Source organism: Sylvia atricapilla, chromosome 3, assembly GCF_009819655.1.
Source record: "Sylvia atricapilla isolate bSylAtr1 chromosome 3, bSylAtr1.pri, whole genome shotgun sequence".
NCBI lineage: Eukaryota > Metazoa > Chordata > Aves > Passeriformes > Sylviidae > Sylvia > Sylvia atricapilla.
In genome coordinates this window covers 51,923,743-51,947,319 of record NC_089142.1, presented here as the reverse complement: position 1 = coordinate 51,947,319, position 23,577 = coordinate 51,923,743, and the positions used below count along the sequence as shown (strand labels likewise).

General features: G+C 39.3%; 1 protein-coding gene across 2 annotated transcripts in view; it reads right to left on the bottom strand.

Moving 5' to 3' along the window:
• NKAIN2 (sodium/potassium transporting ATPase interacting 2) overlaps positions 1–23,577 on the bottom strand; it is a 245,939-nt gene that overhangs the window by 16,845 nt on the left and 205,517 nt on the right. For both annotated transcript variants that reach the window (XM_066315326.1, XM_066315327.1), the window contains exon 3: positions 8,404–8,464. In XM_066315326.1, coding sequence (XP_066171423.1) covers positions 8,404–8,464 — 61 coding nt within the window. The remainder of the gene's footprint in view (positions 1–8,403; positions 8,465–23,577) is intronic.

The following is a 23,577-nucleotide window of genomic DNA, read 5'->3' as shown; positions in this document are numbered from 1 at the left end:
CTAGGGGCAAGCAATAAAGAGAAGAAAAAGAAAAAAAGGGAGGAAAAAGAAAGTGCCTGGGGCAATGGCCTCCAAGTGTGACTGCCACACTAATAAATTAGAAAAAGAGTCATTAGTAGGTGCAACAAAGTGGAGAATCAAGGCCCAAATCTATGAAAGTTAACAATCCAATGCTAATGAAGACCTATCTAGATATTTGAAAGGAAAAGCAATAAGGAAAACTTTAACAGGAGTCATGCTGATAAAAATAATTTAGTACAAAGCTATGTTCATGGCTATGTTCATGGCTATGTTCATATTGGAAACTGCAAGGAGCTCACACTGACTGTCTCAGCAGGAAGGACACTAAGGCTGTGGGCAGGTGTCCTTCTCAGGGCCACTGGAAATAATTAGTTAGTCAGGGCCACCTACAGCAGCTCATCACCATTCCTCTCTAAGGCTCTGCTCTACGTGTCAGCCTGGAGTGAGCTTAGATGGTCAGGACCTGCTCTACCCAGTAATTTTGGCTGAAACCCTAGGAAGGTAGCCAGCTGCCCTCAAAGAGTGAGACACCAGGGTGGGGAAGGGGGTCAGCAGCCCCCCAGGGCCCCCTGCAGGCTGTTCCTCTTTGGGATCCAAGCTGCCTCTCCTCTGCCTCAGGGGATGAAGGAGGAGATGCTCTATATCGGGGTGCCTCCTTTCAAAGATTGCCCTCTATATTCAGTGCAAAGTAGCAGGAAAAGACTGGTGTTGAAATGGAGTCTTTCACCAGCACCAGTACAAAACATGCCTCAAAGTATTTTGCATGCAATTTTCAGTTTGTTGAGAGTTTCAGATTTTGCTAATTTTTTCCTCATTTCGAATATGAGCTTTGTCTATTTTTTCAACGTCAAAACATTTCCATGTCCAGGAAGACCACACCCTATTCAGCTGCATCAACAACCTGAGCATCTCTTCAAATGACCTGTAGCCTTTGTTTTCAGAACCATCACTAGTTACTCCCTCATTTCTGCTACTGGCTACTGACACAACTGCCTGGGACATTGTTTTGTGGTCTGAATGCCTTTGTGCTTTGTGTTCCTCTCCTGAAACAAACAACTAATCACAAGTAATATTTTCACAATGGTTTGGTATGAAATGCCAATCTTTCTTCAAAAAAACAGATCTTAGCAGCTCATTTTCTTTTGACAGATGCAAATCATTTCCAACACTTCTGCAATGTCATTCTGAAATATATAAAAATTGCGTGGTCTATAGTTAAAAAAATTATGTAAGGTAAGTGTATTTCCCTGGCTGTTATAATGCATTGATTTTATCAAGCAGTAGTGCATTGTGATGAGCTGCTAGAATGGAAATGTTGCTTCATTCAAGCTTTACGTTATGTTATTTAGACATTTTTAAACTTGGGGTTGACAGTCCCCACAGGAAGTGGTGATGGATGCAAGGGGCGTGGCAGGGAAGACAAGCGAGGGAGAAAAGAAATTATCATAGATGAAGCCAGCAATGCCACCATTTTCCCTTGTGTGATTTTATTTATATATTTGTCTCATACCACAACCCTGTCTCCGAGGGATTCCTTGAACATCAACTTCATTAGTTACGAAGGCAGCAATCCATAACCAATTTTCTTTTCATGTCAAGCTTGTTCATGTATAAACCCAGCCCTTTTGTTGGAAACATTTACAATTAATCCCACAAACAAAGAAAATGCAAATCATACAGTATACCCTAAGCAACCCTTCTGACTCAAGGCCCTGACCACCATCTATTATACACTAAAATGAATTGAAATTCCCACTTTGAGTCTAACCTAATTTTCTAGTGATAATAGGCATGGATTCCCAGAAGCATTCTATGCATCTAGATAGTAACATCCTAATTTCCCTTCCTGGTAAATGTTTTAAATAAGATTTTAGCACCAAAGGAAATTAACCTTTAAATTAATTGTAATTATAAAATGCCATCACTGATTTTGTCTTCAGACTAATTACTTGCTATTATTTAAACAAACTGCACCTCCTCAGAGCTTTTAAGTTTGTTTTTCTCTGCAGCGCTGTGCCAAATGATCACAGAGCAGGCTGTGTAATGTCTGCCAAGCCCTGTGACACCTTGGACTGCTCAGGTCCATTTGCATCTCAAATGCAGCCGGTTTCACTTGTCATATCTTCCTGCCATAAACTCGTTCCCCTGTGCTTCAGCCTCTGCAGCTCAGATGTTTTCAGCCTGTGCCTCGGAACACCTTAGGGGACAAAGATTGCCTGTGCTCTGTGTGAGGAGAATGAGACGCTCAACACCAGCCTTCTGCTCTGTGAGGAGCCCCCTCCAAGACAGGACATGACTGGAAATAATAACACAGCAACCAGCTAGTGATATGTGCAACAGACTGATGTTGTACAGGCATCTCAGGGAATTTCCTAAATGTTTCTGGTGGCGCCATGGCTCTCCAAGGCAGCTGTCCTTAAGGATGACAAACATGAAGTAGCACCTTGGGATTTCAAAGGCTTCTCTCCCTCCACACTTCTATCAGAATCCTGACAGCCAAAGGCATCCCATTTTCCTCCCTCTGGTTTACTTAGTTCATGCAGCAGTTACCACACTAAATGAAATAAGCAAATGGAAAGCTTCTAATTGAGCTGCAGGCTGTGAATTGAAGAGCACAGCTGAGCAAAAACAAGCTGAAGCTTCAAATTTGTAGCATATTCCTTGCATTCTCATTCACAATGATCTGTTCAACAGTTTGGAGAATAACTGTGTTACACCAGTGATTCCCCGTGTTGTGAGAGAAGTGTCTACCACAGACAGGACAGATTGCTCTTTGGGGTCCCTGCCTCCACTGACTTTGGTGAAAATCTTGATTGTTACTTTAAGCTGCAGGCCTACCTACCATGTGGCTGTAGGAGTGTGAGATGGATGCCTCCTGTGACAGCATGGAGAAGGTGAAGATGGAATCACTGGTGTTTTCTAGAGGAGGACTCAGGACACACTACACAAATGGTAGGGGCGAAGCTAATGAAGTGTATAGCTGAGGAATTGGATCTCCTTTTCTCAGGAGGAGAAAAGTTGGACATTTTTAGGAAGAAAAGACCACTGGGGAAAATGAAATACAGTTAGACCTCTCATGGCTAAGGAAGTCCATGAACAGCAAATTACTGTCAAGAATTTCTGGGAACCACAAACTTGGGTTGGGAAACAAAGAAGCAGAACTAATACTCAAATGTTTGCTACCAGTTTCTCTTTCTCTTTGTTTTAGAGAATTTTTAAGCAGGAATGGAAGCTGAGGTATTATTTCTCTGTAATGTCTCACTAAGCAGATTGTGAAAAGCATTTGGCACAGAAATAAAGCGATACCTGAGCACATTCTGCACTTCAATAGTGCCTTTCATCCCAGAAGCTCAAAGTTATGAAGCAATATGCCTGTGAGTTTGTCCCTCTCATTATTTCCCATTTTAAATATGGGGAACAGTAGTATGGAGAGTTTAAACAACCTGCCCAAAGGTGGAAGCCTGCCTATAACAGAGAAAATATTTTCCTATCTATCTATCCCATATGCATATCAAAACTTTGCATCTCTCACATATAAAGAATTTATTATTGTCTTTTTAAGGAAGATATTTGTCATCACTTTGGTACTTCCCAGGTCAGGCCTAGGATCCCAGAGTGGACTATTGATCAGCACCAAGTTTATTGGCATGTAATACTGTATTGCTCACCAGAAGATATTTCCTATCTAGAGTACTGCTGTCTTGCTGAATATTTTCAGTAATTAAAATGGAGTCTTTAACACATATTTTTATTGGAGGGGAGGAGTTAATAATCTTAAAGCATTATATAGAGCTTTACTTCTGTGCCAATACATCCCCAATAGCAGGGTTCCAGGGAATACACAGCAAAAATCTTCTAGCCAAAGTTGCATTTTCTTTTGCTTTGCAATTAACTGGAAACAATGTCAGGAGAAAAGAAGAAAGTGTATGTGCAAGTTGGATTCCTGCTAGAATTAGGTGGTGCAAAGGTTGTACCTCATGGTACACAAGGGAACATTCAGAGGAACCATACTTTTTCTCCGATTGCCTTGCCATTGCCTAATAGTAGGTAAATGCTATTTCTGCTCTCTCTCTGGGTCAGCAAGATAGCCTTCTAGGTTAGGATTTTACTCTGAGACAGACTAAATTAGAGATTTTCTCTTAGCTGGAGTTCATTCCCAGTCAAAACTGTCCCTCTAATAACAAGCAAGTCTCCTTACCCTTGACAGAACCTGTAAGGTGAGTGCAGAATTCCCATTTCAGTAACCCAGGTTTCTTAGTTGCTTAGAGACAAAAAGCCCTGGGAGGATGCTGCTTGACTGCTTATATTCCAGTGTTTCCCACAAAATGTCTAGATAGTTAATGAAGTTTTCAAAAATGCATTGAATTTTCTTTTAGTAAGGCAGTATCAGCTTATAGTAGGGAGCCAAATTGCTAGTGAGCAAATTCACATTAAAGGAACATTTCAATGTTATTAAAAATAATGCGCAGCCTTTAAAAAATGTAGGTCTAAAATGATTTTGGGAGACAAATGAGGCGCTCCAGTAAGTTCACAGTCATTGAATGCCTCCAAGTAAAGTCTGTTGCTGACATTTTCATGTTTTATTTTTAATTGCTGCAGCTAATAATGCTAATGAGGTAAGAATGGCAACGGCTTTGGCATTCCAATGGTAGTGGTGAAGAGGAGAGCGTGGAGTTGGAAGCAGTGCTTCTGGGGACCCATCCTCTCTAGTTTTTCCCAGAAAAAGACCTGAGGCACTCCAGCCTATGCAGCCACAGGGAAAATGTTTGGGAGTGGCAAACCTCCTCTTGGAGAAGCAGCCATGGAAGAGCTGCTCTTGTCTGCCCCTTGGACAGAGGTGCTGCAGTTTGATTCTGGTGCACCCTGTGTTAGAGCACTTCTGGGACTGTACCAGCAGCGAAAGCAACTTGCTCTTTAATCCTTGGTGAAGAATTAACCCAAAGCAGATTATTCTCATGAAAGGTAGCACAGACTTGAGCTTTGATTTAGGGGGCCTGCAGCTGGATTTATTTGGTGTGTGAGTAATTAAAACCTCTAGATTTGCTGATTTGGTCCTAGTTATGACCATGATTTGATTACTGTATTGTTCCATTCCTAATCCTTTAGTGAGGTTACAGCAGGTTAATCTTAGGGAAATGTTTGCTTGATTCTAACTCATTTTTTCTCTTAATAAAATCTGCATAAAGAATGGGGAAATAGTAATTCTTTCAGCTTGTTCCAATTACTCTGAGAGAAAGCTAATTCAGCTGAAGCAGTTTAAGAGCAACTTGACTGTATTTCTACAGTTGAGGCTCTGAGCCAACTGATGATGAGACACCTTCTGTATTCAGTGTTTCTGCCTCTTTTGATCCTCTTTTGGGCTGCCGTTGTTCCCATGGCCCATAAGAAAAGCAGAAGAAATGGAATTAAGTGTATGGGTGTTCACTTTGTCTGCTGTGAAGAGCGAAAGACTTTTTCTGTTGATTCTGTCTCATTGGAAAGGACTTGCAGCTAAATGACACTTTGGTATGACCCAATACCTTTATCCTTATGGTTCTCTCTATTTGTCTGTAAGGCATCCCATTTTTGTAGCCATGAGTGGTCCTGAAAGCCAGAGATCTAGATTTCTCCTATGATATCTGTGAATATGGAGGTGGGTAAGAAGATGAAAATGTCCCTCTGTCCATGAAGACATGGACTACTTCAGTGCTGGGAAAGCAGGGCAGTGTGGTTGTTGCTGTCTGGTGACTGTTTTTACCAGAGGATCTTTCACAAGTGATCTTTCACATTGCTAGCACACAGAGGGAACACCAGCTGCCAGACTTCTTTGAAACATAACCCTGGCCTCATTCCTTATCAGGTGTGGATGCTAGGCAGGGGTTGGGGGTAGCACAGTAAAGCTTTTTCCTGCTATGCTAGATGCTCAGCAGCTTTGGAGGAGGGAGTACACCACGAGTAGGAGGGGCACCTACTGTCACAGAGTTTGCTCCAGAGTTTGCAACAGGGCGGGGGTGAGGGACTGGAAAAGTGGAAGCAGACCCTACAGAAAGGGAAATCCAGCTAGGGGACCTGGAGCTATGTCTGATCAAAAACCTTTTGCAGGATGCTCTAGCAATGAATCTGGGACATATTCCACCTCTCCTGAAAGCTTTTCTCCTTAGCATTCACTTGGTCTGCATGAGATGACCCCATCTGTGACTATATGGAGAATAGCAAATTTAGGCATCTTCCTCTGAGGTACAAATACTATATATAACGAGACATCTTATAAGGATATCTTATAAGGATACACTTCTCAGAAGAGCACAATACATGCATGTATTGCCAAAATGGATGGAAAATGTGAGGGGAAATGCATTTAAGAAAATAAAAGAATTTTGAATTAGACCTGAGCAGGGGGTATTTGTACAGACTGCGGGCCCTGGCCATCAGAGTGGATGTCTGAACAGAGAGAGAACTAGAATCATTCTTACTTGCTACTTCATGATGTCTCTCATTAGAAATGAAAGCTGTTTTAATTTTATGATACTTTGAGGGGCCAGATCCAGTCTGAGCATTATTACACTGTTGGCACAACTCAGCCACAGAAGTTCTCTTTCCCTTTTTTTCCAGCCAAGCTCCTAGACCTCAGCAGAGCAGAAGCTGCAGCACCTGAGCTTGTGCTGGCTTCATTGCACTGGGTGGGGATTCACCCTGGTGCCGCAGAGAGGTGCTGGCAGATGGGTGAGATGCTCTTTGACAGGAGGAGGAGACCTGGCTGGGGTATATGAACAAAGAAATAATGAAATCTAAATGACAAAAGTAATGACAAGATAGTCAAGGTGATGGCAAGAAAATGTTCAAAGAAGCATGACAGTCTGTGGCTGCTGAACAACAGGGAGCTCTTGCTGCAGAGAGAAGAAAACAATACCATATTGGCCATGGCACTTTGCTGCCAGGAATGCTGCTTTATGAACCATGGGAGAAGTCTCTCAAATGTGCTCTGATTTCTGCGCTTGATTGGTGAGCCAAGCCTCAAGTCCCTTCCTGGCTTTTCACTTAGATCATGCCCTAAAGCACTACAGAATAGTGAAAAAAATATTTAAGCCCTTAGAAGAGAGGGCAGAACAGTATTGAAGGGGATTTCATTTTGGGGGACAAAGAAAAACTCTCTTCCAGCTCTGTGAATAATGAATGCACTTATGAGAAAGCAGGAGAGAGTACATATGACTGGGTACTTCCCTGAACAGAAAAGTCTATTTGTGACATACCCCTGCTCCACACAGCTGTCCCAAAGCCTTTGTACTCTTTATACCTTCCTCACTTCCACAGAAACACAAAAACAACTGAAATGAGCATAGTCGAAACGACCTCCAAAGTGTGATGGTTTGATTTCAGCATTAAATCTCCCCTTGATGGTTCACAGTGACACTGTATTGCCAATAGATTATAGGGTTGTAGCTATTTTCCACGCAGGAGAACACACAAAGGAACCCCCGCCAGCCCTAGCAGTGCTCTCAATCAAATAAAAACCCTTTAGCTTCCTGTTGCAGAGCTCTCCCTAGGATTCATGTATATTTTATCAAAGTTACATACAGTTCTGATACTTGTTTCTAAAGTGCTTTAGTATGAATCCCAAGATGTATTGAAATGCTGCAGTGGCCCTTTTTAAAAAAATCCCGGTTAGAGAAAAAAAATGGCTTGATTCTACAGCATGCAATAAGAGCAAATTTTTCTCAACAGGCTTCTATTGATACAAATAAGCAGAAGAAACACAAACCTATATCTATATGAAATCATTTCACTTCACGTAATTGTACCCTGGGAGCAGCAGGAACCAAGAGGGGCTCTACTGCTCCACCTCTCATAAATGAAGGTCCTGCGATGATCTAAAGCTATTTTTTTGCCAGAAGTGCTTTTACAAGACAAGATACATGCCAAGAAAAAAGAGCTATAACCTCTGTTGTAACTAATTACCCTGAAAATAGTTAATAACAGCCTGGAGCAAGGGGGAAAAAAAAAAAAAAGGCAAGAAAAGAAAAGAAAAAAAAGGTTGTATTTACTATTTGGGATTTTTTTTCTTCCTATAAAAACAAACAAACAAACAAACAAAACCCCAACAAAATACAACAAGCTTGTTTTATGTCTTAAGCTAAGTTGTGATATAAAGAGTTGCAATGATCTTTCCAGAACGTGTATGTAATTTTTAACTGGTATTTCATGACTCCTTTGTCTCTCAGGCATTTCCAGACCAAGAAGGATGGACAGAAAACATGGTCTGGCTATGGTATAAAAAGGCATTTATGTTGAAGTCAGCAAGAGCCAGCATAGTGGAGAGATGATTAAAACAAAAAAAAACAAAAAAAAACAAAAAAAAAAAAAAAAGCACATTCATTTTGTATGTAATAAAGCTTTAGTACTTACAGCTGTCCTCTTCTTCAGTAATACACTTCACAACATAACAGGCATAGATGAAGCCTGCCAGCTGAAACAAAATGTAATAGTGTTAGATGTAAGACTGAAACCATAGAGAAACAGGAGATGGCTTTAGAAAAGCAACTACAGAAACCGGAAAAAATAACAAAATTCAAGGGACTTTCTTTGGTGAGGTAAAGATAATTCTCTGCAACAATTTAATAATTTTAATTAGAAATAGGGGAATTCTACGTCTTTCTTGAAAAACGCATCCTTCAATAAGACTTCCAAAAATGGATCAAAATTTTCCAATGCCTTCTTGACTTCTAGTTGACTTCTTTTTAGTTATTGAAAAAATAGAAAAGTGAATGGGTATTTGGATGGATGAGCTTTTAACTACTGAAAATGCAAATCTTTCTGCCAAAATCAGATTTTCTATCCAACAAAACCAGGATCTCTAGCAGAACTTTTTTTCAAAATCAGAACTGTGCAAACTAAATCAAGGACAAACTCAATGCACTTGTAAACCAGCTTTATAGTGATATTTTATCAGTTAAAATTAGGGCTGTGAATTAATGGGACTTGTTCCCATATCTGCAATAGTCCCCAAGCCTCATGACAAGTCACTTTGGACAGTCCTGGATGTGTTTATATCAGCATCTCACTCAACAGCTGGCAAATTTGTATCATGTTCCCTTCAGTCCTCTCTGCAGAGCACACCCAAAATTGAATTGTAAACAGAAGCAATGAGATTTAAAGAAAAATGAAAATCTGGAGTAGTTATTGAAGTACCACCTGAAAAAAATTATAATAAAAAAGGAATAAATGGCCAATATCACTCATGCAACAGGCCAAATATCATGTGAGTCAGCTGCTGGTCCCTCCAACAAGTTCTATTATTGCTAAGTTAGACCAGAAGTAAAAGAACAAGTACTGGAGAAGCAACAGGTGTCACATGTTGCCTGCTTTACACAACTTCCTTTATGTGTAGGTCTTGAGAGTTTTCTCTACTATATTACAATAAATCATTTTTCGTCCTTTAGCTCATCACTGGAGTTTGCATGGTAGGACGTCAAAAGCATTCCAGTTATTTGATCTCTGTGTAGTGAAAAGTGAGCTGTGCTGCCAAAATGTGTTATTCTGCACAGGCCACCTCACAGACATATTTTCATGAGCTGCAAACCCATCTATACATTTCGGGAATTCATTCTTTATATGGATAATAAGAATTAGAGGCTTCAGCCAGGACTGAGCTCTGTGTGAATGGTGCAAAACCCATAATTTCCAGCTGAGGGAGATGATGATCTTAACCTCAGTTTGAGTAATCAGTGGGTTGGACAGTAGAAGAAATGAAATTTGAGAGACAATGTATTATGAATGCTGTTAGTAAAAATGGATTTTTTTTCATTAATCCAAGGCATATGTACAATCACTGCAATACTGTGGGTTTTAGAGCCCTTAATATTGCCCGTATATAAATTAAATGTAAACAAATCCATTCAATTTCATAGTGCCTTCAGACCTCAGGCAGTGACTATGCCAGGTTTATTCCAGGTCTTACAAAGATATTCCTGGAATTTCTGTCAGTTTTCTATGCAGAAAGCTATCTATACCCACGAATTCTATTTCTAATATCTGCCTGGGTAACAGATGGCAAAAGGGGAAAAATAAAAGGTCAACCTCAAGGCTTTCCTGAAGAGATCAAGACTTGATTTGGAGATCATACTGAAGCCAGCATAGGTGTTGTCTGCTCACAGTTTAAATTCCTGTTGGAAGCTCAGAAGCTGCATTACAATGGAACTAAACCATTAATTTTATCATTTATTATAAATCTGCCTTACAGTGCTGCTGGGAAGATTTTACACCTGGGAAGGATGAAATATTCACTGGACACAAAGAACACACTGTACCAAGAAGTGGCATTCAGCTAATATCAGCATTTCATCTCTCCTTTATTGGATCACTCTTCCCTTTTGTTTCTTGGCTTCAAGACAGAGGGCTAATTTGCTCCACTGACTTATGCCCTGCATAACCCCATTGACTTCAATGACATTACTTGAGGTTTAATTCAGCAACGAATTAGACCCAGAAAGGTTGTTCATAAATGATTCCATTCTTGGATGTGAACCTTGGCTTAATAGTTTCTCTGCTGTCTTTTTACAGACCATCGGATCCAAGATTGCTGAATAGTTGCATCTCTAGCAGGCTCCTATGGTAATCCTTTTCTTGCACTACAGTTCAATACTTTGCTGTCTTCTAAATCACCACAAGTTCATGTGTTATTAACTGAACTTATCTTACAAAGCACAGCAAACAAACTGTATCACAAATGGTGTTTACAACTGATCTTTTAATTGTGTTCAGTTACATCGCTGAAATCTCTAGGGAACTCCTTTGATATATAAGCAAATCCTACAGCATTTCATCAGATGAGCATGTTGATTAAAAGAATGCCTTAAAGCTCAAATTTTTTTTGATCTAAGTACAAATGTCAGGTCTTTTTCTCATGAGATAATCAGAGTTCATAAAAGAAACCTCCCCTTCTCCCACATTTATCCAACTCTTTGCTTGGTAAACATAATCATTTTGTTCTTATTTGAATTTCACATTAATTTTTTTTTAATTTTTTTTTAAACCAGGCAATTTATCAGTTCTGATACAGTGACAGACATTCAAGATTTATCTTCTAATTGCATCAGCAGTAGTGGGCACACACGGTGAGCTGAGGCTCAGAACCAGAAGTGGCAGTTTTCACTTTGATGATACTCAGTGGCCTGAGCCCAGGGTGACTGCAGAGATCCCCAAGATAGAGATCAGGAGCAGGTTTCTTCCCCTGTGGACTAGGACTGCCCGTAAGAAGGGTACAGCTCATCTGTGCAAATAGAAGAGGTGTCTTGGGGGCTACTAAAATTTTTAATGAATTCCCACATGGATGGAGAGTGAGAAAATTTTACCCCAAAATTTACTCGCAAAATTTACCACCTTTGATATAGGGCAAGATACACTCTTTTAACCAATTCTCTACAACAAAAGCATGCCCCAATATACCTTTGTATCACAAAAAATACCCCAAACCCCCCAACAAATCCAAACAAAGCACTGAATACTCTCCCCATGGAGAAGAAAATAGAGAAGAAACCAAACCAAAGCAAATAACAGAAATTAGTCACATCGCAAAATATACTCCTGGAAATCCTCAAACACAGCAGTGCTCAGTGCAGTATGAGAATTGCACAGAGCAGAGTCTTCCTGATTCAGTAGCCCCAAAAGATTTTTATCTTATGTGAGAAGGAAGGAAATGAGTCCTCAGAAGTAAAGAAGGTGCCTGGCTGTTTCAGAAAATGGGTTTAAAAATTTAGCTTGAAAATCTTGTTGCTTTGCATCGCTACCTTTTTTTTTTTTTTTTAAATTAACTGAGTTTTGTTTTTTATAAACCATGTAGTGATAAAAAGAAAGAGGTGCAATGAGCAGAAGATCATTTCTGGATCTCAGACCCATCAAGACTATTTGTCTACATCTGTCCCACTCACATTTTAATGCTGTAGTATTGGCCTCTCGAGGAGAAGGAACCATTAACAACAATCCTGCTCATTTATACATAGAGTGATTAGTGAATGCATGCTTTTATGAACCTCGTTTTCTGCACCTTGAAGAAATCTGCTCTTTACAATTTTCTCTGATATGTCCATATTAGAGTATAAATGAATACTGCTCTTTCTAAAAGTGACACATTACCCATGCCTGCACCACCTTCCAGTGTACTTTGATGGCATCTGATGACCTTAATTTTATAAACAATGATCTCAAGCAATAATTTTATTTGTTCTTTTTTGGCTTTTTAATCTATAGGCATGTTGATAAAACCATTTTCCTTATGTCAAGAAAAAAAAAAAAGAAGACAGGCAAAGCCTAAAATAAATCACCAATAAAACATCACTACTAAGGCTTTCGTAATAAGATTGACTACAAAATGAAGTTAATACATTTTATTGCCTTATCACAGCCATATAAGGCAAACAAAAAAGTAAGTAGAATATTCTCACTTAAGTCAACAATTCCCCGTTACACCACTAAAGACTCTCAGCAGATCCTGAGTCTCTCTGAGTGTGCTTCCAGACTTGCCCAAAATGTCAAGTGCTGTGTCCAAACTTAATTAGAATCAGTATTGATCAAAATCCTGCCTTGTTATTTTTTCTCACTTCTTTTATGGAGATGAATGTTTTTATACACTGGAAATGGCACCAGATTTGGGAAAAAAGCAAAATATGGTCTAGTTCAAGCAATAATATGGCAGAAATACATGGATGTAATTCTGGCCCTGGGAACGCTATATTGCAAAGCTGTGATGCTACATGTCCAGCCATGTGCAAATTAATCTTATTTCTTAAGCTTACAGTGGTCTGAACACATAAAAACTTTGTAGCGCTGTGTATTTAAGGGACAATGTTTCTTTAAAATGGATTTTCGGAGTCTGGAGATATATTGCTCTATATATATATACACACACACACATTATGAGGAACTGAAGAACTGGAACATTACTGTATAGGAAGCTTTCAGTGTATTGATTCTCAGAAGAATCATACTCATTATTTAGCAGGAAAGGTGAGGCAGAGACCTTTCTCTCAATATCTGTAGATTTAAGTTGGTGTCATGGGGGTTCTAAAGCTGCCCCCTACAAAAATCCTTTCAAGCATGATTTCACTGCCTTTAGCAGTGCTGCATCAGTGAGCGAACATCATTGCTGGAGTTTAATATAAAACTCAAGCTGTGTTCCATGGAAACTACTCTGTGGAGGTATGCTTTTATTTGTGCTTACATTTAACATTATGAGAACCCTGTCATTCCTCCAAGTTTAACTCTCTTTCATCATAAAAGGAGCAAATAGGAAAACTATTGGTATAAAGACAGATTCCTGATAGGGAAGGCAGACTGTGTGACCTTGCTGTCATTTTTTTACAGAATTAACTATCTATGCATTGTCCAGAAAGAATATTTCATTACTATGCCCAAGTAACTTTATTCTGTGAAATAAATAAATTAATAAAATCTAGTGGGCACTTATGAAATTTAAAAGCAAGCCAAAATGACAATTTCTTAGCCTGTGTAGTCATCAAATTATTTTTCTTTCCTTTCTTGATAGGAAAACTCAGCCTCATGCTTTTTTTTTTTTTTTTTTTTTTTTTTTTTTTTTTTTTTTTTTTTTAGCAGACACAGTGAAACCATGAATCATAAATTATGATAAGTCTAGGTACACTGGAAAAGGAAAGTGTGATAAAAATTACATTTATTTCAACTAGTATGTCACAATCTTTTTATATCAGTTGTCTAGAAGGTGCTTAATATAAAATCTTCCTTTATTTCTCAGTGGACTCTTCAGTTTTCTGGAGATTTCCTTTTTGTTTAAGCATTTGAAGATCTCCATGAAGATCTGCTAGAAAGCTTTTATTTCAAATGCTGCTGGGCACTTGAGAGTGATTCTGTCTTGTTCAGGGTTCCCTGAGCATCTTCCCTGGCAAGCTTCTGCACCTGATGAATTGTAGAGCCTGCAGGGGCACTGAAAACCACAGCACTGTGGCTTGTCAGAAAAGAGCAGTGCAAACCTTTAACAACAGTAGAAAGCAAGAGCTACTTACTACTTTGTAGCTGTATTACAGACATTGGCCTGACCCAAATTTCCAGAAAGTTTAAACTTTAGTGAGAGTTTTCTGCAATTTTGACCTAAAACTTTCTACAAATCTTCACTCTTCCTAGGTATTTCTAAGTGATTTATGCTTTTGATAACCACATGATATTTGGCATTTTTCCATGATTTCATCTTACAGCTAAAGAGTAGCATGTCCTTTTTTCCTGCCTCGGACTTGAAAGGTAACCTAAAATACAGGGGCCACCAGCTACACATGAGGTAGAGCTGGGGATCCCTTACTGCTGACCTCTGTGTTAACTGAGCTGTGGAGTATCTTGTGGATTCAGGCTTAGCACTGAACTTCACGTTCCTGCTCCCACAGCTGAAATGCCCCAGCCAGGACTCTGCTGTATTCTCTCAAGAAGCTGAGGCAGGCAAGTCTCATTGAACTAAGAGGAGGTGACAGTAGGCTCACCTGTGCTGATCCCCAGGGGACAGTTTAGAGCAAGAATGGGGCTGAAAAGCCAGGAAGAAATTCTCCACCTGCATTCAGCAGGGACTGGGTGCAGCTCAAATGTGCATTGTTCAGTGCAGGCTGAAGGCATTAGCGACACCAAAAACATGCTAAACCTGGAGAAATTTTAATTTTCTCTTTTCTGCTTTAGTGGAATTGTCTCCACTTTACATGTTCTGACTTCATGAAGGTCAGAGGAGGAATTTGCTTACACATTTTAATTCCATCCAGTCCAAGAGTATGGGAAGTCCTGAAAATGGAAAAGTCAATTGCTCTCTTTTCTCTCATGGTGTAGCTCTGTAGCCCAACTTGTAATTGTAAGAATAGAGTTTTGATTGTACAGGGGTTGAGTGTGTGTAGTGATGTCTGCTCTTTACATAAAAATTATTTAGCCATTAGAGATGTGTAGATTGTAAAAAACAATCTCATTTATCTTTAGACAAGACAAACTGCCTCTTTCCTCTTGGCAAAAAAAACCCCAAACAACAAAACAAAACAAAACAAAACAACAACAACAAAAAAACACCCACAAACAAAAAACAACAACAAAACAAAAAATCACCCCACAAAAAGTGAACCATAAAAAAAACCTAAAGTGAAAAGTTTTAAAAGATGCATCACCCTGTCTTTTGTGTAAAGGTAAGAATGGGTTATTAAAGTGAAAGTGTATACGTGTCTCTATGTGGGTCTTGCTCTGAAGGTTTTATAGCATGACAATTTCTACGAAAAAAACTTTGGACCTTTGTCTCTTCTTGTCTTCTGGGAAAGCTTTGGAATGGTTTAATCATCTAGCTTTGGTATCTTACTCCCTTTGGCAGCAGTAGCTTTCCTTATCATTATGTGTAACTGTGTGTCACATTTTTCAGACAGCCATAGGATTAGGATAAGAAAAATTGGTTCTTTATGCTGCAGATCTAACAAAACCACAGAGTCCTTGCAGCTCACCAAATGAATGTCTAGCATTTTAAATTTACCTATGTTAGAAGAGACCATTGATTATCAATGCTACTCACTCTTTGGAGGAGCAGTAGGAAAAAAGATAGTATTTAAAATTTGTGCAGATTGTATAGGGGAAAATATTTTGATGGTACAAGAGAGCTCTGAATTTCTGATAAACAAACACATATGAGTGCTTCTGTTCAGTGAAAATTCATCCCTCCATGTTGAGGCACCCATATGGCACATAAACTTCAATGCTTTGAGTGTGAACATGGGGCCCTTGGATCTGGGAAACAGAAACACTCAGAAGAGTGTGAGTAGTAGATGAGAAAGAGAATAATATGTTGTGTCTGCCAGTTTCTCAGGACTGTGGCCAACCACAAACACTGTATAGAGTAAAACTTCAGAAAGAAAGCACAGGTAATTTTCTCTTCTCCATCATCACATATTAGATTAAATTAGATCATTGCTGTCACATAAATGACAAGAGCCAGAACATTTCATCAGAGGTAAGAGACTTTTCAGTAACAGCTGACTCTTTCTCTGTGATGATATTTATTTTCCCTGATGAATTGCTGTTTATTTGAAGGCTCTGATGATGGTCACAGGGTCAGGAAACTTCATGGAACGTGACAGCTTTTGCACTGCACTGACTTCATAGCAGTGGTCATGTTGTAGCAGCCTAATAATGCTCTGATCAAAGTGTTCCTACAACAGCTGGTGATGGTGGTGCTGACAAGGCAGATGGATGCACGGTATGCAAAGTGCACAGCTCAGCTGAAGCAGCCCTTCAGCAGCCTGAGTAGTCAGGCTCATTACTTTAACATACAGAAAGAAAAACAAATACGGCATTCATAGGAACAGCTCTAGAGGGTGTGATCAAGATGAATAGGGCTTGAACTTATGAAACCTGAATGCTGATGGATTATCAAAATACAGTAATAGTTATTCAGAAGATCAGTGGGAGTTGTGGACTAACAGCAGAGGAACTGACAGATCTCTTTGACAGTGCCATCAGCAGCAGAGCTGCCAGGAAGGTGACTGTCAGGTGGAGGATTTGCCTGAGCCCTCTGGATGTTCATGCCTGTGCACAATATGGAAAGGTGAGATACCTGACAGGACAGCCTCTGTCTCTGGCAATACGTGTAAGGAAGATGAGGAAGAGTGAACTTATCTTAACCGAATAACTCCCTTAAGCCTCATGCTCTGGAGTAAAGAAATAGAGGTATCCCAGTGAAAGTACAAAGCAGCATGGATAGGGTGCTCCACATCATTCCGTCTCCTTAGGATCCACACATCTAGGAAATGCATTGCTTAGCACAGACATTTTGCTCCAGGTGCACAGTATAGCAGCATCAAGTGTCAGGGGGGTTTCAAAGTAAATAAAACCTCTTCTTCCTGTGGTGTCTAATGTTTGAAGTAACTGAACTCAGCTAATGTCTCAATGCTATTTTTCCTCTCAGCATTAGCCTACTGCAGGCTTTTTCCACCTTAGAAAAGTATAATAAAAGATACGTTTCAGGGCTACCTTTTCCATTCAGCAAAATCAGCTAAGCAGGCTTCAAAAAGCAAATGCCAAAGCACTTTGTGAAAACCCTTCCTGCAAAAGGAGAACCACTGGAGAGTTTAAATGAATATCACCCCATGCAGCCTAGGCTGGTACAAAGAGAGATAACACTCTAGAGGCTCCAAGCAGAATGGCAGACTGAATTCTGTGGTCAAAGGCACCTTTCCCCTTACAGACCTTCTGCTTAAGGGCAGGGGATCACTCTCTTGTTTATTCAGCATGAAAAACAGTGATCTCCTTGTTCCAAATGGAAATAGTTTGATGGCAGAGATCCCAGTCACCGCTTGGGGTGGCAGAATACATACGAATGCATTCTGCAATATGTGTGACCAAAAAAAAATTGAACCTTTTAGCTGAAGATTCCAGTAACATCATATCACATGAGGCATTTCAGGAGAATGACGAATTACAAAGAGAGAACATTCTCGGAAAGGCCATGTCCTCAGAGTCTGTGCCTCATTGCAGAGAGTTAAGTGGATGAGTTATATCTCTGACAGTTTATGAACCTTGTTAATATAATGCAGTACCTGGGAGTGTGCCAGCCACGGTGATCAAGGAAGTCTGAATTAGACCTCTGCCACTGACAGACATCAGATGCCATTTAAAAATAAATGTTTTGTCTGAACTGGGCACGTTTCTCTCCAAAGCGGTGATCACCAGCTTGGAGCTCTGAAGACCTGTGCGGCTCTCAGTAACACAGCACACATCTCTTCCCCAGGTTTCAGTAACAGGCTGTTTAATGTGCTGATGCAGAAGCTGCTTGGTGAGAAGAACATAAGTGGCAGCAGTACTTTGACACGTTAGTCTTTACGAAAAATGTGAGGTCTGTGTTTACTTTAACCCTATATGTGTGCAGGCTGCAGCTCTGTCACCTGCTTCAGGCACGGGTCAATCACGGCAGCCCATCTAGTGGCAGATTAGGTTGCCTTGGCCCCAGCAGAAGAGGTGAGGGAAAGCTTCTGCACTAGCAGAGAAGGCTAGTCCCCATCGAGCCTGCACACTGGCAATGGACGGCATGAAGTGAGAGCAAAAGCCACAGACCTTTTCCTTCTGCTCTGACAACAAGTGGCCATCATGCTGGTACAGCAGCTGTGCTTCTTGTTTGTCCCTGAAAATGCTCTGCTTTTCTTGCCTCCAGAAAGTCCCACTTCTGTGATGCAGATCCCTAACATGAATATCAAAACAACACAATCCAGTCACATTTTAGTCTTATTTTTTCTCTCACAAGTCTGTAACATTGAGATAAAAGTGCCTGATTTGCCAGGACACTACAAAGCCCCAGTAAATGTTATGACTTTTGTTTCCAGTTTTTGCATGGAAGGCATGAGAAGTGCTACAGCTACATATACTATTCTATGTTGTTATTTATTCATTATAATACTCTGTGCAGAATATCAGCAATGTGTTAGTGCTTTATTTTTAATATTGTTTGTATCTAATTTGTGTATTCCAACTGTTTACAGCATCACTTCTTTTGCAATTTTCTGTCAAAAAATATATTTAGTAGACAGAAATTTGGTGTTGTCTTGGACAGATACACCAAGCCTTTGAAAATGAAAAACAATAATATTTAGTACTGAGGGTTAGAGAATAAATTATTTTTAGATGTTTGGTTCATCTACATCACCAGTTTATTGCCAGAATTGAGAAACATTTCATCTGGCTGTATTGACTTGGCAGTATAGAGGGTAGAATTTAATTGAAGAGACATGAGAGAACATGGCACTGTGCAATGAGATCCAACGTGCACAGCCATCTTCTCAGACTGCTGAGCCGTGTAGCTGCATAACAGCACTAAACAGGGTAAAGCCAAAATATCATTTTTAGTGAGGGGTTTTCTTACCACTGGTTTCTTATATATCCAAAAGAAATGGAAAAAGTTCTACTGAAATTTTTAGAAGTTAATAAAAGAGTTCTATGGAAAGCATTCATAAAGTTGAGTTAGACTTCTCAAAAGAAGGAAAAAAATTCTGTTGTCACAGGTCAGTTCTAGTCATGTTTCCAATTCAAGAGCTTTAATTTGAGATGTTTCCTATGATCTAGCCTGTTTTCAAATATCAAGATACATGATACTAGTCAGCAACAAAGTTGTATCTAGGAAACATCAGGAGAATGTTCCAAAAGAAGAAGAAAAAAACCATTATTTGCAGTATAATGCTCTGGAAAGCTGCTGAGAGCGTGTAGTCAGGAGGAAAAGAAGAGTGTCAGCACAGATGGAAATAGGGACCAGGTACTCAAGTGCACACAGGCATGCTGACCTACCCTTCCTTTTTCACTGGTGCCCTAATAGTAGAGTGTATTATCCGATGTGAACGAGAAAATTTGGGAATTAGGAGATATGTGCATACTGTCTAATGGCTGCCAGCTTCATCTCATAGAATCACAGACATCTGAAACCATCTACTGGCACACAAGAGACACTTAGTTTGCCCCTATTTTTAGCTATGTAGTTTGCTAGTCCATGAAAACATCCTACTTCATCAAAACTCAAGGGTTAGGAAGTTATTTAGAAAGATTATGTGATTATCAGGTCAAGATCTAGGGAATTACTGCATTATTTAGCTAGGATATTCATTTGTGAAACCATGCTGCTTTACAAAATAGATAAAACTGAGTGTCTTCACTGACTATTTACTCTCAGAATCCTTTTGGGCAAAGTGAACAAATAATTTACGTGAAGAAAATCTGACATAGAAACCACATTTTTAATTTGACCAAGGGACCTGGGAGCTCACTGATGACCTTTAGGGGAAGTATGTAAATGAGTTTTGAAAGTGGGATTTGAGAGCTTTTGACAAAATTTTATCTTTTATAAACCTTATATTAGGCATGCATTTCATCCTATTTGATAGCAGTAAGTGAAAAGTGATAGTTGTATTTTGTCGACATACATTTAAGAAAATTTCAATTAAATAATAACATTTATTAATAAACCTATCTAATAGGTGAATAAACCCTGGAACCTTCACTGCAGAGGCAAAAAACCATTTTTCACTATATCCAACTCTGTATTATGCTTTATCAATTTGTTAAGTGCTGTGCACATCACTAAGATGTCTATTGAAATTCTGAAGATATGCATTAATATATTGTTTGAACTAAGATTTAAAATCACCTTGTCTTTTTCAAGGCTCTTATTACAGATAGCCTACATTTCATAAACTCAGACTAATTTGGTTAAACTAGTAAAAAACTAGTACTATCTTTTGAATACTCAAGAAGATACTTGGAAGTTGTTGGAAAATGAATAACAATACTAGTGAGCAACAAATCATGAATCTGTAGGAACATTGGACTGCAGCATGAACCCAGAAATGTACAGGTATAACACATTATGTATGAAAGTTCAGTGGAAGGCCAGACACATTGCAGAATAAATTCAGAGTTATAGGAAATGGAGGAAAAACAGTGTCTGAAACTCCCCCGAAATATCCTAGGCCAAGACAAAAGAAACAACAGGCAAAAGTTCAGTGAACAGGAACTGGAGTGGCAGCAGACCCTATTAGAGATAAAATATTTGCATAGTTAGACATACAACTGTGCTACCCAAATAAAATAGTTCCTTTGCTTGGTTGCCTATGAACCAGAGTAGATACAGGTCCAATAAGCAGGTCTCTGTTTCCCAAAACACTGAAATGTATCAAATACATTATTAATACTTAAAAAAGAGGTTAAAATTAAGCCGAACATGCCAACAGACTTCACACACAAAATTCATTAGGAGAGAAACATACAGTTTCCAAAAGTGTTGCAAGTAGTGTTTAAATGATGATTTTAGCTAAACAGCTCAAATCTGAGGGTCTTGGTTCCTTTGTTTGAATTACTGGCGGCCTGGTTGGGACAAGCACAGCTCCTGGTTAGCATGTGTATCCAGATATTTTTTCCTGTGGAAACTTTGGCATCAGGAAGGAGAAGATAAGTGTGAGCTCAGTCTCAGCTTGTGAGAGTAAAGATCTTTTACAAACTTCAAAGTCCTTTGTTCAGATATGCAGAGGCCTGCTGTTCCTCTGCAATGGAAATGAGATTTGCAGAGGCAGGTGGCTGCTTGTATGCCCAGAAAGTCTGTGTGCTCACAAGTTTCTTGTGAAAACTGCAAAATTGTCAGTGAAGATGTAATTCCACAACAAAGTGTTAAACTTCATGCTTAATATGTGCCTAATTAGTAGGTGCTTGCCACTGAATTTCACAGTGGTCTTCAGCATGAGCAATGTAGGAAGACTTTATACAAGTGGGCAGCAAACAAATGTGAAGCCTTACTGGTATTCAGAGACATGTCAGTTGCATAATTCATGAAGATGTCTATTTTATCTGGAGGATGGCATGTAGCGCAAAAGCCTGCCTTGGGATCCTTTAGCTTCTCATACTGATCATTTGGCCCAGCCATCTCATTCAGCTTCAACACAAAATCTGGATAATGATTCCTCAGCACCTGACTTGAATCTGACAGAGTCATCCTAAAACTCTTCTGTGTCCTTCTGGAGACATCCTTCCAAATTCTTTTTAGGTCATTGTGTTTTTCTACCAAATATAAAGGTCTTGATGATGGCATATTTTTTTTTCATCATTCTTTTATCGATTTACTTGATCTTGATCTCTTACTGAGCCCACTAAGTACTGCAGTTGTCTTCATTGTCCTTGCTACTGCTTCAGTCAGGCAGACTTTCATTACTGATAACAATTGTTTTTAAATCAATTCAGAGTCATCTTTTGCATCTTCCACATGCATCCTTTCACATGCTTTCATTATTTATGGCTTCTTCACACTAATACTGTGTGTGTCATTGGGAGATTCTATATTCTCATAAAATGTCTGTTGTCTTCCATATGTCAACAAGTGTGTTTCCTGCTGTCAAGAAACAAAAATTGTGGCCTTATAGTTTCTATTAAACATCTACTGACTTACTGCACTATTTCCACCAACTCTGTTTTTTTCCCTAGTCAGCCACTATATCCCACACAAAAAGACGTAAACAAATACACTTTTATGCAGTATACAAATAAAGATGGAAAGGTGTCACAAGTACACTGTAATATTGAATTAGCAGCAGCATTTACAGCTAACCTTAGGATAATATTGTTTGAATGCAATGACTGTGGTATGCATATCAACTTTAAAATACTTCCCAGTTAGACCATCTTGGTCAGGAATTATTCACTTTTCCAAAACATACAAGGTAATATTAAGGCAATCCCTGTGCTTAGTGAGAGATCAGTAGAATACCAATACAGTGATACTTCTTCCAAGAGCTCAAAATTCTTGCTTGATGCTTCACTTTTTGTGGCATAGGAGAATGATCATGAAAAAAAATGTCAGAAGTAATGCTTTGCCTTCAAGTTTTACTTGCCCTGCAGCTTCTGAAGTTTGCACCTCATGAATTGTCGATATACTTGGTGACAAATAAAATTATCTTCCTTTTTTCCCCATAAATGTGCAAACAAATGCCAACTCCCTTTCCTTTTTAGTCACTGGTGAGTCAGGCAGCTACAGAACGAACAAAAGTTCCCGCCTCTTTCAGGTATATAAATTATCCAAAATAGGTTTGGATGAATCTCTCTAGAGGTGTCTGTTTTGTTTCATGTCTGGGAAAGAAACACCACTGCTGTCTAGCTTCAACTAGATACAGCTTTTATAAGCCAGATGATTTGAATCATCACTCTTCTAAAGCCTGATGATTTAAGCTTATTCTAGCAGAAAAAAACCTAACAGGTTCAGAGTTTCTATATAATAATCTTAAAAACTGACTGAATTTAGAATATGCAGACTGGAGGACTGACACTCCTTCAGAGCAATCTGGACATCTTGATGCTGCAAGTACAAACAAATAAAGTGTTTGAACACATAGAGGCAGGAAAGCCTGTCTCACAGATGGGTTGTCTGTGGAGTAGTGACTCCAGACCTGTGGTTCATAGTGCATAATTAGCACTAGAATTAGAATGTGGATTCCCAGTTTCACACAGCTGTTGAGGAATGCATTTACTGCCTGTAGCTTGGTGTGCAGCTGCAGTGTAAGCTGCAGGGTAAGCTCTGTGGGGCTGGAGTCTGAGGCAAGAGAACACAGAGTGGCTCCTGGACAGTCAGACAGGAATGTTCCCTTACCAAAGTGGCTAAACAGATTGTGTGCTCTGTGGTTATTTAAAAGCGAACTCTGAATCTAAACAAGGATGCTGTATTTTGTCTGTGCTTAACAGTGGTACTATACATGCTAGTTTTGAAATTATTCTTTTAATTCCACACTCGAGGAAAGATTTTGAATCAATGGAGAAGGTTCAGAGAAGAGCTCTGACAGTGATTAGAGGGCTAGGGGGAGGAGATAAAGCAGTTTGGCTACTGAAAGGAAATTAACTGTCATAATAAAAACAGCTAGTGAAATATTCCTTATGTCAGGATGATGTACTTTTTCAGATAACTGCATTGTAAGCATCTGGACTGGAAGCTAGATATTTAGACAAGTTAAAGGTAAATTTTAACAAGAATTGCGGTGAGGTTTCAATTGTGGGACACTTTAAGATCAATATTAAATGTTTTTTAACTTGAGA